The following is a 14,963-nucleotide window of genomic DNA, read 5'->3' as shown; positions in this document are numbered from 1 at the left end:
GGCCCAGGAGCAGTTTGTGAATCGTTTGGTACAGTAGGGACTCTGGGTCAAGGAGTCTTTTGTTCAAGTATTTCCCTTGTTTACTCCTGCTAATAAAGTAGTTTTTTCCAATGTCCCCCCTTCCTTCACAATGAGAAATTGGTATCTGCTCGCTCCCACTATGGGAAGATAGTTTCTGCTGTTAGCAGGGGCGGCTCTAGGAATTGCACCGCCCCAAGCAGGGCGGCACGCCGCAGGGGGCGCGCTGGCGGTCTCCGGTCCCGCGGCTCCGGTGGACCTCCTGCAGACGTGCCTGCGGAGGGTCCGCTGGTCCCGCGGCTCCGGTGGACCTCCTGCAGATGTGCCTGCGGATGCTCCACCAGAGCCGCGGGACCAGCGGACCCTCCGCAGGCACGCCTGCGGGAGGTCCACCGGAGCCGCCTGCTGCCCTGCCGTGGCACGCCGCCCCAAGCGCGCGCTTGGCGCGCTGGGGTCTGGAGCCGGCCCTGGCAGTTAGGATGATTCTGTTACGCTGCAAGAACCTAGATGTGGGGCATGTTGTGTCATTCTGCCACCAGTTTTACATGGTTCGAAATAATCTGGAACAGCCCTCGAACCTAGTTTTAATGCACCACATAGATTATACAATACTTGCTAACTCTGAAAACATGAAATGTTTCTAGTCTGGTGACCCTGGTCATTTGAGGGGTTCCTGCCCATGCACTGCTGGATATGGGATCCCTGGAGAGAATGTGGAACCCCAGGATAATGGGCAGGGGGCTTGGACATCAAGGGACCAGCAGGAAACAGAGCCTGCATCTGCACTACCAGACTCTATTCCTCCCTCACTGTAAGTGGTCTGCCATTGTCCAGGGAGCAGCACTCCCCCACCCCAAGGACATCTCTGTTGTGACCCCATCATTTGTGCAAGGACAGAAGTGAGTCCTGGAGGAGCAATTCCCTGCAGAGGAAGCAGAGACATGCTCTAGAGATGGGGGTGAAGAACAGACCAATCAGATGGATTTATGGAGAATTATTTCTAAAAGGTCTAAGACTTTGGAAGCCCCTGAGCTGCTGGCAGTGGCTGGAGATGGAGCTGTGTGCCCTGAGAAGGAGGATAGCCTTGCACTGGGAGGCAGCATCATGCTTGAAGCTCCCAATGGGGTACTGTCTTTCCTTGGCACGGTGAGTCCTCAAGACCCCACTCCTGCATGGTTGCACTTATGGGTCCCAGCCTAAGGCTGCACTGTCTACTACTCTTGGGGCAATAGATATGCCAGCTACTCCCACTGAATTTTTTTTTCCTGCATGAATGATATGAATGTTCCAGTGGTGGCTCAATGTTCTTCTGAGCTGGTTGAGTCTGAGGGAGATGAAGAGGACATTGATGATCTCTCTGACTTCTCACTGGTTCCAGATGTCCCAGTCAGTCAGCTACATAGGAAGGGTGGTACAGTGAGAAGGAGATTAGTGACTTTTCGGATAGCACTAAAGGGAAGCAGTGAGTTGAGGTTGGGGCCTATATTCCTGATTTACAGTGCTTTGTTCACTTAGCCGCCTTTGTCTTTTGCCTTGGTTGATTGCAGGAAACAATTCCGTCTCAAAAAGTGGTTGAGTAAAGTGAGGAAGCATGCAGGGGTTGTTCAAGATATACAGGCCTCTACATGGCTTATTTTGTTCAAAGTATTTCCACTTTCCATTGTTTCTCTCTGCTGTTGGCTCTCTACTAGTCACTATGGTGCTGCTCAATTTTGGCTCTCTAAATAGTAATGGGAGCCGAGGTGGTCATAAAAGGGCACAACTCTTCGAATTTCTCAGACAAAAATGGGCCGATGTTGTCCGTTTGCAAAAGACGCACTCAGACCCTGATAACGAGGGGAACTGTTTGAAGGAATGGAAAAGTGAAACTTTCTTGAGCCATGGTTCCAATGTTACCGCTGAGGTGGCTGTTCTCTTTTCCCAGGATGCTGGGGCACAGATCTGCTCTGTGAAGGAGACTACGCAGGGGCGGCTTCTCCAGGTGGATACACATATTGGCACTATTGTTTTTAATCTTTTTACTGTGTATGACCCTATTCTGGGGTGAGATCGTGTCTCCTTTCTGTAGACACTTGCCTATTCCATGCTTGGTTGTGACCCAGTTATTACTATTGTGCTAGAAACGGATTTCAATTGCACTGTAGATTATGTTTTAGACAGGAACCATAAGGAGCCAGACCCTCAGTCAGACAGGGAACAGTACTGTCTCCTGCAGACCTTTGGATTAGTAGATGTTTGGAGGTCCTCTCCCCCCACTCTTAGGAAGTACTCTTCGCTGAAGGCCCAGCTGTGGATTGATTACACGTTTTATAAATTGACTTGCAACTTGGACTCTTTTTGGCTGACTTGGTGTGTTAACAATATTGTGAGTGAACTTGGTGATGATAATTAAGGCTACAATTTAGTCACGGAGGTCGCAAAGTCACAGAATCTGTGACTTCCAGTGACCTCCGTGACTTCAGACTGTGGTGGTCGGGAGCTGCAGGGTCCCCCACTTCCAGTGGGAGCAGGGAGCTGTGGGGTACCCCGGGAGCCTCTGGAGGCCCCTGGAGCTCCCAGCCGTGGTGGGAAGTGGGGGAATCCCCAACCCCCCGGCTTCCGCAGGTGGCAGGGGAACCCCCAAGCCCCCGGCTGCTGCAAGCAGCTCCTGGCCCCCACTTCAGGTGGTGTGGGGACCTGCAGATCCCCATTTTGTCAGGTATATTTTTAATAAAAGTCACGGATAGGTCACGGCTTCCGTGAATTTTTTTTGTTTTGCCCGTGACCTGTCCGTGACTTTTACTAAAAATATCCGTGACAAATGCTTAGCCTTAATGATGATGCTTTAGTGATCCATATTTAATTTTTGCTTAATGTTTCATGTGCTTTGCTTTATTTTATTCATGCCTTTTTGCTTATACATTGCAATTTTATAACATTTTAAAATACCTTTAATCTAATTTTATGTGAATAAAGGTGTCATCTCTTTCTCCATCCCTTTCTCTCTCTGTTTTCTAGATATAACTATAATCTATTTTAAAATACGTTTAATAGGCTGTTTACTCACAGACACATTTTTCTGAGCAGTCTATAATCCATGACTGCAGATGTTTATAATTGGAAAGCTGACAATGGCTTAAATTGCAATGACACTAATAGGTATGATGCAAGTATCCATGTAAGTCTCAGAAGTTGAAAATGAGCCTCCTTCCTTGTCACATTTTTCTTTCTAAATAAATCTCTGAATTTAAGCCTACAGCTTGCCCACTAAACATGGCAAAATAAGCCTGTGTGTGTGTGTGTGTGTGTGTGTGTGTGTGTGTGTGTGTGTGTGTGTGTGTGTGTGTGTGTGTGTGTGTGTGTATGTATGTAAGAGACAGAATTATAAAATATCCCGCCCAATTGTATATGAACAACTGAATTAATGTATCAATGAATTAATGTATTCAATTTGCATAAGGATTCTTATACACAGGCCTGTAAATTCCAATTTCATAATCACCAATAGTTTAACCCATTCCCTAAACCAAAACTCTTGTTGCAATATTAAACATTAGCAGCATTTGCTACAAGTCTTTGTTGAACGATTACTATAGTATCAGTTTACCTGTTCCAACCCCGGTTTTCTTATGCTTCGTTTCTTGCTCCTGTTTAATAGAATATTTCCATTTTCAATGGTGAAATCATATCCTTGCTGCTGAAAATAGACATCACACCTTGGTAAAGCTTTTGGTTTAACCTGAAAAGCAAAAATGGATGATTTATGTGACAGCGCAGTTTGAACAATCTTTAAGCATATATGGCTACGTAAAAATGAAAATCCAAACAACTGGCTATAATCTCTCTTGGAGTAAATGGGTGCAGCTCCAAGAATGTGGCCCAATAAGCATTGAAAATGTCTCTCTTTCGCAATGCATGTCTTCACTACAAAAAAAACTTGAATTAGCTAACTTGGGTTGAAACAGCTGTGAAGACACAGCACCTCAGCTTTTAACTTGGGTTAGCAGCTCAAGTTCAACCCCAGAGTCCCCCTTGAGTTGCTAACATGAGTTAAAAGCAGAGTTGCCATATCGTCACTGCTGTGTAACCCTAGTTAGCTAACTTGAGTTAAGAACACACTTTTATCTGCAGTGAAGAAATAACCACCGTTCCAACTAGCTTTTATTGCCACATAGACAATTGACATTCCATACTCTGTCCCAGAAGTCTGTTTTCTATTTCATTACTGGAATGTAGGTTGATTACTGCTTGTGATTATATCTGAGTATTTTCAGGTATGCCAAGCAAATAAATAAATTTTTATTATCCCCTTCTTGTGGCTTCTCAAGGACACATGAGAGAAGAAACATTTGTAGAAAACTTGGCAGATGAAGAGAAGACATTCCAGTAGAACCAAAGCTTGCATTATGGATGCACAACAGCAATGTCTAAATTAAGAAACTATTTTAAATCAATAAAAGACATATGGACTGGCTCAGTTATGTGAACTTCGGAAGAATCTGGACTAAGTTCAGAGTCAGTGTATGCAGTGGTGTAAGCGAGTCTAAACAAGTCTATTAGAGCTTGTGACATTGCACCTCGTAATGCTTTATAGAAATATGCTTATGAGTGTAAATATGACATAACTGGAACATGTTTTATGCTAGATGTGCCATGTAACATAACTTAGCAAAGGTTATGTTCTACTGCATGTATTCATCCTATTAGTATGCATGTATCATTTTTATATCTGAAGTTATGAGCGTTGGCTCTATGCTTGTATTTAAAGTGTTTGCTGTAGAAAGCACCTAAGGCAGATTTGGTCAACATAGTGTGAAGGGGTTATTCAAGTAATTGGGAGTATGTGGCTAACAATGGACCTTGATAGATGCCAATCCACATCTGAGCTTTCCTGGGAACGTTTGGGTTAACATGTGGGCAATGGCTCGGACTGTAGAGAACTGAGTCAGGGATTGGTTTTGGGACCAATCTTATTTAATCTTTTTATTACTGACCTTAGCACAAAAAGTGGGAGTATGCTAATAAAGTTTGTGGATGACACAACTGGGAGGTATTGCCAATACAGAGAAGGACCAGGATATCATACTGGAAGATCTGGATGATCTTGTAAACTGGAGTAATAGTAATAGGATGAAATGTAATAGTGAAAAGTGCAAGGTCATGCATTTAGGGATTAATAATAAGAATTTTTCTATAAACTGGGGATGCATCAGTTGGAAGAAACAGAGGAGGAGAAGGACCTTGGAGTATTGGTTGATCACAGGATGACTATGAGCTGCCATGTGATATGGCCGTGAAAAAAAACTAATGTTGTCTTGGGATGCATCAGGTGAGGTATTTCCAGTAGAGATAAGGAGATGTTAGTACTATTATACAAGGCACTGGTGAGACCTCATCTGGAATACTTTGTGCAGTTCTGGTCTCCCATGTTTAAGAAGGATGAATTCAAACTGGAACACATACAGAGAAGCGCTACCAGGATGATCCGAGGAATGTAAAACCTGTCTTATGAAAGGTGATTCAAAGAGCTTGTCTTGTTTAAGGCTGAGGGGAGATATGATTGCTCTCTATAAATATATCACAGGGATAAATACCAGGGAGGGAGAGGAATTATTTAAGCTCTGTACCAATGTGGACACAAGAAATAATGGATATAAACTGGCCATCAGAAAGTTTAGACTTGAAGGTTTCTTCTAACCATCAGAGGAGTGAAGTTCCAAGGGGAGTAGTGGGGGCAAAAGACATATCTGGCTTCAAGACTAAGCTTGATAAGTTTATGGACAGGATGGTATGATGGGATAGCCTAATTTTGGCAATTAATTGATCTTTGACTATTAGCGGTAAATATGCTCAATGGCCTGTGATGGGATGCTAGAGGGGGTGGGATCTGAGTTACTACAGAGAATTCTTTCCTGGGTGCTGGCTGGTGAGTCTTGCCCACATGCTCAGGGTTTAACTGATCACCATATTTGGGGTCGGGAAGGAATTTTCCTCCAGGGCAGATTGACAGAGGCCCTGGGGGCTTTTTGCCTTCCTCTGCAGCATGGGGCACGGGTCACTTGCTGGAGGATTCTCTGCACCTTGAAGTCTTTAAACCATGATTTGAGGACTTCAATAGCTCAGACACAGGTTAGGAGGTTATTACAGGAGTGGGTGGGTGAGATTCTGTGGCCTGCGTTGTGCAGGAGGTTAGACTAGATGATCATAATGGTCCCTTCTGACCTTGAAGTCTATGACTCTATGAGTCATGCATGAATATGTGACTCCAAAACTCCATCTTGTAGCTGTAATTCTATACAGGGGAAGAAAGGGGTTTCCACCCACAAGAGAGACTATATAAGGCCCTGGAAAACCCCTCCATATTGTCTTCAGCTGGCTCAAGAGATAGCCTCTCCACCCCCAAAAGATGCCTGAAAGAAACTGGAACAAAGGACAGTAACTACAGGGGTGTGAGTGATTGCTGGACCCAGACTAGAAGGAAGTCTAGTCTGTCAAAGAAGTTTATTGAAACATCTCTGAGGGTAAAATTTACCTGCATTTAGTTTCGTACTGTATTAGACTTAGACTTGCGTGTTTTATTTTATTTCGCTTGGTAATTCACTTTGTTCTGTCTGTTATTACTTAAATACTACTTTTTATATTTAATAAAATCACTTTTTACTTATTAATTAACCCAGAGCAAGTAATTAATTCCTGGGGGAGCAAACAGCTGTGCATATCTCTCTATCAGTATTATAGAGGGCAAACAATTTATGAGTTTACCCTGTATAAGCTTTATACAGAGTAAAACGGATTTATCTGGGGCTTTGATCCCATTGGAAACTGGGTATCTGGGTGTTGGAGACAGGAACACTTCTTACGCTGTTTTCAGTTAAGCCTACAGCTTTTGGGGGATGTAGCGGGGTGGCTACCCGCTCCTGCCCTTTGGGGCTTTAAAACAGCCCTGGGAAGGGGCTTTTGGCTGGGCTGATTGGGGAAGTGGCTGCAGCTGGGGCCATGCCCCAAACAGAGCCACAGCTGGCCCATATAAAAGGCCAGGGAAGCCAGAAGCACAGACAGTCTCTCTCTGCCTGTAGAGAGAGATGGGCCTGGCTGCAGGGAGCTAGACTGGAAACCTGAGTGAAGCAGGGCTGGGGAAAGGCTGAGGAGCTGGGGAGCTCCAGCCTAGAAAGCCCCAGGCTGCGGCCCAGCAGTGGGCCAACAGGTACTGGGGGTTGCAGAGGGAAGCCCAGGGGTAGGCTAAGGCAGCAGGTCCAAACCCCTTTGCCTGTGATGAGTAGGCTGATACTGCAGTCTACCTCAGAGTGTGGGGCTAGATAATGACTGGCAGTAGCCACTACTGAGGCAAAGTGGGGATAGTGGGGTGGGGGTTCCCCTGGGAGGGGGAGACCCAGTCAAAGGGGCACCGGGGTCCTGGGAGGGACATGGGGCCAATAGTAAACAGGTGGATCACCGGCCTGCAGAGGGCGCTCCGGGCTGGAACAGAGCTAATTCCCAGAGTCACCAGCAGGAGGCTCCGCAGGGGTGAGTCTGACCCGTTACAGGGGACATGGTTCAGACCTGGGTCTGTGTTTGTAGCAGGCTAGCATGTCTGGCACAACCAGGCAGAGCACTGAGGTCCCAAGCTACCGGGGAAAATGGGCTTAGAGGTAGTCCCAGCAGATCAGGTGGCAGTCCCAAGGGGGTTTCTGTGACCCAACCCATCACAGAGCTATCCTAAAGCTGTCATTAATGAGCCGAGGAAGACACCCACCCCTCACATACGGGAAGCCACAGATGGGATAGAACCACTGAAAGGTTCTTTCTAATCAAGTGCTGTGGCCAGAGATGAAGGCCTGTGCCAGGCACCTCAGCACTCCAGAGTATTCAGCTGCCATCATGGCTTCTCGGGATCTTTGGCAGCTCGCATAAACCTTCAGGATGCTCTAATTTACACTCAGGATTGGCCAGGTACCTGGGCAACTCAAGACTGAAGGAACACAAAGGACACCCATGGGCACCTCTCCACACTTCACCAAGGGCTCCCTGGTTACAGTCAAGGACTAGGGCTAGGGAGTGTCAATCAGTGTAATTTACACAATGAGGAGTGTCATTTAAAATTACAGAGGGTGAGGAACCCACTTTATATGAAATTATCTTCCATCCTCCTTTTGGTTGCTTTTCCTGCTACAGCACTTTCCCCTTTGCCCTCAGCATTCCACCGACACCAACCTAAACTCCCTTACACCGGTTTACACCACCTTACGCATTACCTCTGAATACCGCACATAAAAGCAAAACATACCAAAGGTGCAGATCTGGAAAGTGGCTTTGCATGCTCTGCTTCATAGATATAATAATCCAATGGTAAAAAGAAGTAGCCTGGGGCTGGTTCTGTACACCGACGGCCCACAATGTTAGGAAGACATTCACACTGCCCATCACTTGATGAACACCTGGATGAACAAGAAAAGAAGAGGTGTAAGAGTCTCACCAACGCACGTATGTTTACACCATACACAGGGGGTAGCTAGTCTACCTTTGCTTTTATTCTTATTGTTCCTTTCACGGTAAAATTAACTCAATTTTTAAATATTTTTCCAGCAACCACTATTTCTTGCTTGTAATGCTGGAGTTTATTCCAGTGCTTCCTTATTAATCAGTTGGCAAAGGTATGTGTCTGTCACCTTTGCTTGCTCTACCAATTCCACAAACTGCAACATGTCCTGTATTCACTAGCTTGGTTTTACCTAAGCATGTGCATAGAAACATACTGCAGGAGTTGCTATATGGGACCAGACCATGCACTCTAGTAACCTTTTTCCTGGAGTAATGAAGACCCCGACACAGCAAAATATAGGGCCAATGTTTTCAAATGTGAGTGGCCTAAAGTCCGGCATTATTTTAAAGCCATGGGAGCTCCATTTGAAAACCGGGCTATTTATTTAGGTGCCTAAACATGAATGTAGGAACCCAAGTTCAAAACTATTGTCCCAAACTGTACAATGTTGGGGGCCCTGGGCATCGGGAGTCAAGTTGGGGTGGTTTGTTCTTTTCATTTAACTGATCTTGACTCTCAATGATTTAAAATTTGCTTCAGAGAAAAAGATAAGGGCATGTCTACATAAATACTTACTGCGTAGCAAGCTAAGGTGTCAATCTATAGCTGCCCAGTGTGCTGCGCACAGACTGTACACATGGACCTTGCTGCTGCACGCTAAAAGTTCCCTAGTACGCACTGACATTTCCTGGTCATACTCAAATCCATTTAAACATTGCTAATAAAGTCACAAAATCTTACACCAGGGTGATTTTACATTGCTCAGACACGATGAAACTCTGTCTCTAACCTACCGGTTCTTGGTTTCTTTATTAACCACGAGATCCCATAACCCTATCAAAAAGGTGCAATATATGCTGGTGTTAATTCTATACAATCAAAAGGAGAATGGTACTTTAAAATGAGAACTAAATGACTCACAAGTTATTGTGGGCTCCACCAATGTCACAGCCACACGGAGAACAGCCATATAAATTATTACCAAGCCCCCAGTATCCTACCTATGGTAAGAAAGGAAAATGTATTGATTTTTGACTGTGAATATTTAACAACTTAAATTACAACAACCACCCCAATCCTTTTTGACTATGAAGAAACTCTGTTCTCATTGGGACTATCTATTTCATTCATTTTCTTTCTGCAAATCTGGTGCCAGTAAACTTGGCTGCACAAATGTTCACAAAAAGTAAAACATATAAAGGCCCAATCACAGATGAAGCTCAGTCATTTAAAATTTCAAGTGAATATTCATAGACAATGCTTTTCAATACTTGTCCAACCCTAACTGTTCCCACCTATATTTTCAGCCATGACAGATTCCCCCATAAGAGAACATAAAGGGCACAAGCCATCAAGTGTTTTTAACAACAGTCACTCAAGGCTGTCATAGTGGGAACATGGTAGAAACTGCGGATGTCACTCACAAGGCAGTAGCCCCCCATCCCATCCCCATTGGAGTCTGCTGGGGGATGTTCTTGGGACAATCTAACTATCTCTACATGGGCACAGCATTTGCTGGTTTAGTCATCTGATGGCTCAATCCTGCTCGATTGAAAACAATGGGAGTTTTGCCAATGACTTCAGCAAAAGCAGAATCCGGCTATGTTCCAGCCAGCCAGACCTGGATGAGAACATGGTTGGATCAATTGAAGCACCACAGAGGTCTGACTCCAGGTTGCTTTAATTAGAATGGGTGGAGAGACTCATCTGAGGGTTCCTTGTAGCAAGGACTATTTGTTCTCATGCCCTGTCACTCTTTTTTGTCTAATCCTATGATAAATGTTGTGGCCTATGGGCCATTTCCACTTGGCATCGTGTTGTGTTCCCCTTTAACAGGCTGTCCATGGCAGAAGCCATAAGGAGGCAGGACGTGGGCAAGGCAAAGACCTTTGAGGATGTGTAAAACAGGATGCTACATGAAGCAATAATAAAAGCCTCCTGATTACATACAAGGCATTCATCACAATGTGGCTCTGTGACAAAGCGCTGGCAGAGGCACTCTCCAGTCACTGGATCACACATCGAGAAAGACAAGCTCCCAGAAGGGTTGCAGGTGCAGGCTGCAAGGAAAGAAACACATAATCACGTCCGTTAGTGCCACTGCAGGAACGAGCCCTACACTGACTTTTGGTGTGAATTTGAAATAACCATTGCACTCAACTATCAGGGAAACAAACTGCAGAAGACCAGCTTCAGAATCCAATTAATACTTAGCAAACCAGCTGTTTCTGAGGGGCAGATCGTTATCCTCAGGTATTTTTGGTGGGCATCTGGAAAGAGAAGCTCTGCTGGTGGGCAAGGGATGGCTCTGGCAAAATATGTTGGACTCTTGGAAGAAGTTCTATGCAGTGGTTTCTGCTGCATTCTTCATCTTTGCTCCACTTTAGTATTCTCACAATCGCTGAGCCTAACCTCTGCCTTTATTACCCTTATTGTTATTTATTATTTGATAAGCACAATGTGTTTGCAAAATCTGACAGTCCCTGAGGAGGACAAAGATGCACAATTTCACCTGAAACTGGTTCAAAGAAGTGATTGACCGAAAGTTCTTGAGAGTAATGCAGTCTGCAGCCTTCTGATACTCAGTGTGTCAGGTCTGCCACCTACTTGATCTTTACCAGCCCAAGGTACAGGGCCCCCTAAATCATCCCCAAAAGAGTGTTCTCACATGGTAGTGCAGACCTCATCTGTTTTGTTTCTGTTCCAGGTGGGTTTATATGGACTTCATGTTTTTATACCCTAAAAATATGAATCGAATGACCGGCGGGGGATTTTGATGACATTCCCCTTTTCCCTGTTTAAAAGGCACTGGTTTACCTGCCCAGGTAAATAGTTTCTATATGCTTTTGAAATACTAACCCAGGACATGACTCTGCAAAATCTGACATAAGGTGCTTGCAATGGACATTTGTCTGTGTCACTAACAACCCTACAAACTGACAGCAGAACATTAGAACCTGGGATACCATGAGTGCTGCAAGCCAGAAGGGCGGTGCATTGGGGGAAGGAATGCTGGGGAAGTCTTGCATAAAGCCCACCTGCACTATGAGTGATTCAAGCTAGTCTCCTTCATGATTACCAAATTACTCTGATATTGTTTAATTTAAATATAAATGTCGCCTGTTTGAAATCCCCCTTATCAAAGGAATCAGATCACATATTTAATATTCCTTCTATTTAAAAGAGAATGGGGCTAATTCTATACCATGTTTTTGGCAAATCGTATATTTCTAGTCCTACTCTCCTTTATTGACTGGCCTCCTTTATTGTGGGGGACCTGGTAACAGTCTTCAAACATGTTAAAGCTATTATAAAGAGGATGGTGATCAATTGTTCTCTATGTCTACTGAAAATAGGACAGGAAGTAATGCGCTTAATCTGTAGCAAGGGAAACTTAGCTTGGATATTAGAAAAAACTTTCCAACTGTAAGGGTAGTCAAGCTCCAGAATCCCCATCACTGGAGGTTTTTACAAACAGGTTGGACCAGAGGCGCTGACTTTCTGGTTTCCCTGGGGTTGTTTGACCCCTGCTACACCCCAGGCCCTACCCCACCCCCACCCTGCCTCTTCCTGCCCTGTTCCTCCCCTCCCCAAATACACTCTGCCCTTGCTTTGCCTCTTCCTACCACCGCTCCTCCCCTTCCCTCCCTCAGGGCCTCCTGAACAGCAGATCACTGACGGGTGGGAGGCACTGAGGGGGAGAGGGAGGAGCTGATCAGCAGGGCTACCGGTGGGTGCTGAGCGCCCACTATTTTTTCCCCATGGGTGCTCCAGCTGCAGAGCACCCACAGAGTTGGCACCTCTGGGTTGGACAAATACCTGTTAGGGGTGGCCTAGGTTTACATGGTCCTGCCTCAGTGCAGGAGACTGAACTGGATAACTTTTCCAGGTCTCTTCCAGCCCTACATTTCTGACTCTATGATTCATTTCAGATAATTTCCAGGAAATATCACCTGGTGCAGTAAGTGATGGCAGACCACCTGATGTGACTTGTAAAGGGGCCAGATTTATTTTTTATCTGCCTCTGTCACATAAAATTAAGTTTTGAAAGGAAAAAAGAAAAAGATCATAGTTTACGTACGCTGGCAGCCAAGAGGATCACTGCCACTCAGCCCATAGTAGCTCGGCCTGCACATGTCACAACGGACTCCCTCAACGTTTTCCTTGCAAAGGCACCGACCAGCAATAGTTCCAAGAATAGGGTCTGTACGGCTTTCACACAACCCACTGTATAATGTACCTTCTGGGTCACAATCACAGGCTACAAACACAGATATTCAAATGGAGATGTGGAAATAATGATATTTAGAAATACTCATTAAACTGCAGGTTCCATAATTGTTATTATTAAATATTTGTATTCAGGTAGTGCCCAGAGACTCCTGTCAGGATCAGGGCCCCAGAGTGTTAGATACTCTACAAGCAAAGCCTCATCTTAACCAAAATTATTCCAAGGGCCTTCCAGGCAAAACATACTGGAGGGGAAGCTACCCATCCCTTGAAGAATGCAAATGCTCCCCTCTTCTCTTTGTGCAGAGGGAGGAGTCATGGCCCCATCCTAGTCATTCCCCACCCTCTTTCAGGTACCTAGCATCTCCAGGATGGTAGGAAAAAGCAAAACAATACACTCCTGAATAGGGTTCTGGTAAATCCATCTTGAAGGATGCAAGGTTTTAGGGAACTCATTGTGTTCGCCTCTTCTCTTGTACCCGCGCAGGGGCTGGCCTAAGTCTGGCCATTTATGGCTATTCATATCTATACTGATTTGTTACAAGAAAGATATCTTCCCTGCCAGACTTCAAAGCTGAATTCAGTGAGGAGCCATAGTTGAAATTAATGCAGGTTCTTTTCCCCCATTAGCTTGAGAATGCTGTTAATCAACTGGTCTATACAACGCTTCTGCTTCTGAGGTAGGCAAACATTTTTACATCTATATTGATTATTAAGTGTATTGATGAAGAAAGCACTTGGAGAGTGTAGCAGCTTACAAAGAGAACTGGAAATATGTAATTTTGATCCAATCATTGCTAGCCATTTATAAAGGGGGGAAAGAACAAAGCACTTACGGATGCAGGCGTAAGGGTCTGAAATTGCTCTGAGAGGATCCCGGTAAAAGAAAGGCTTGCACTGATCACAGTGCTGCCCCATGGTATGGTGCTGACAGTCTTCACATACACCACCACTGATGTGATCATTAGCTACGTACACGGCCATGTCGAAATGGCATCGGTCTGAATGGCCATTGCATTTACACACTAAAACAGAAAACAAAGTGTGGTTTATTTAAGAGCCGGCACATTTTGATTCATACTTCTGATCGTGCTCCCACTGAAGTCAATTATTAATGTTAATATTATTTTTTAAGTTGTATTACAGTAGTGCCCCAATGTGTCACTCATAACTACGGCCCCATTATGCCAGGTGATTTACAAGTCCAGGAGCTGTACACAGTACCATGCTCAGAAAGATTACAATGTATGGCCCAGATCCTGCAAACAATTACACTATGCAAGTTAGTACAGTAGTTCAACTGACTTTGGTGGGATTACACACTTGCAAAAAGCTAAGTATGTGGATGAGTGTTTGCAGGATTGGGGCCTAACTGAAGACAAAACGGAACCAGTGAGTGTGACAAACAATAGGAGACGGCCGGTGCAACCATTTAGGCGACCTAGGCTGTCGCCTAGGGCACTGGGATTTGGGGGATTTCTTTGGTAGCGACTGCGGCGGCCGAAGATCCAGCTGCCCCGGTCGCCACCGGCATTTAGGCGGAGGGAGGTGGGGCAGGGGAGTGCGGGGAGGGCCGCCTGAAGCAAGTGAGAGGGGGGGGTGGCATGCAGGGGAACTCCCTGCCCCAGCTCACCCCTGCCCCGCCTCCTCCCCGAGCACGCCGTCGCTGCTTCACTTCTCCCGCCTCCCAGGCTTGCGGCGCCTAAGCTGATTGGTGCCACAAGCCTGGGAGGTGGGAGAAGTGTAGCAGCGACGGCGTGCTCGTGCGTGGAGCAGGGGTGAGCTGGGGCGGGGGGGTGCCTCAGGGTGGAGGGTGGGGACCTGCTGCAAGGGGGGCGCCTCAGGGCGGAGGGGGGGAGCTTCTGTGGGGGGGGGTGCCTCAGGGTGTGGGCATGGGGGGGGGCGCAAGGTGGAAGTTTCGCCTAGGGCGTGAAACATCCTTGCACCGGCCCTGATAGGAGAGAAGTGAGAGGAAGGACAAGGGTAAAAATAATAATAAGTTCACTTGTTTACATACATTAGCAATATGCATAACTGATCATTCTGAATAATTACAAACTCTTGTTTGGTGTGGATGTGTGCTTTTAAAAATACCAATCCGTGTAAAGTGCCATTGGTTTCAGTGAGAGCAATAGGCAGCGTTGCCAATTCTCATGATTTGATCATGAGTAATATGATTTTTGTTACTGCTGGAGCC

General features: G+C 45.5%; 1 protein-coding gene and 1 long non-coding RNA gene across 7 annotated transcripts in view; one reads left to right on the top strand and one right to left on the bottom strand.

The window, feature by feature from the left end:
• The window catches only part of LAMB4 (laminin subunit beta 4), a 72,728-nt gene that overhangs the window by 38,521 nt on the left and 19,244 nt on the right, over positions 1–14,963 (bottom strand). The window contains exons 9-14 of the mRNA XM_039484383.1: positions 13,603–13,791; positions 12,618–12,797; positions 10,487–10,596; positions 9,458–9,537; positions 8,282–8,432; positions 3,605–3,736 (exon numbers count right to left, since the gene is read on the bottom strand). Coding sequence (XP_039340317.1) covers positions 3,605–3,736; positions 8,282–8,432; positions 9,458–9,537; positions 10,487–10,596; positions 12,618–12,797; positions 13,603–13,791 — 842 coding nt within the window. The remainder of the gene's footprint in view (positions 1–3,604; positions 3,737–8,281; positions 8,433–9,457; positions 9,538–10,486; positions 10,597–12,617; positions 12,798–13,602; positions 13,792–14,963) is intronic.
• LOC120370147 overlaps positions 10,555–14,963 on the top strand; it is a 48,942-nt gene continuing 44,533 nt past the window's right edge. For all 6 annotated transcript variants that reach the window (XR_005583646.1, XR_005583647.1, XR_005583648.1 and 3 more), the window contains exons 1-2: positions 10,555–10,789; positions 13,397–13,446. This is a non-coding gene — a long non-coding RNA (uncharacterized LOC120370147). The remainder of the gene's footprint in view (positions 10,790–13,396; positions 13,447–14,963) is intronic.

This window comes from Mauremys reevesii, linkage group 1 (genome assembly GCF_016161935.1).
Source record: "Mauremys reevesii isolate NIE-2019 linkage group 1, ASM1616193v1, whole genome shotgun sequence".
Classification (NCBI taxonomy): Eukaryota; Metazoa; Chordata; order Testudines; family Geoemydidae; genus Mauremys; species Mauremys reevesii.
The sequence above is the reverse complement of the archived record's forward strand: the minus strand, read 5'-3'. Positions and strand labels throughout refer to the sequence as shown.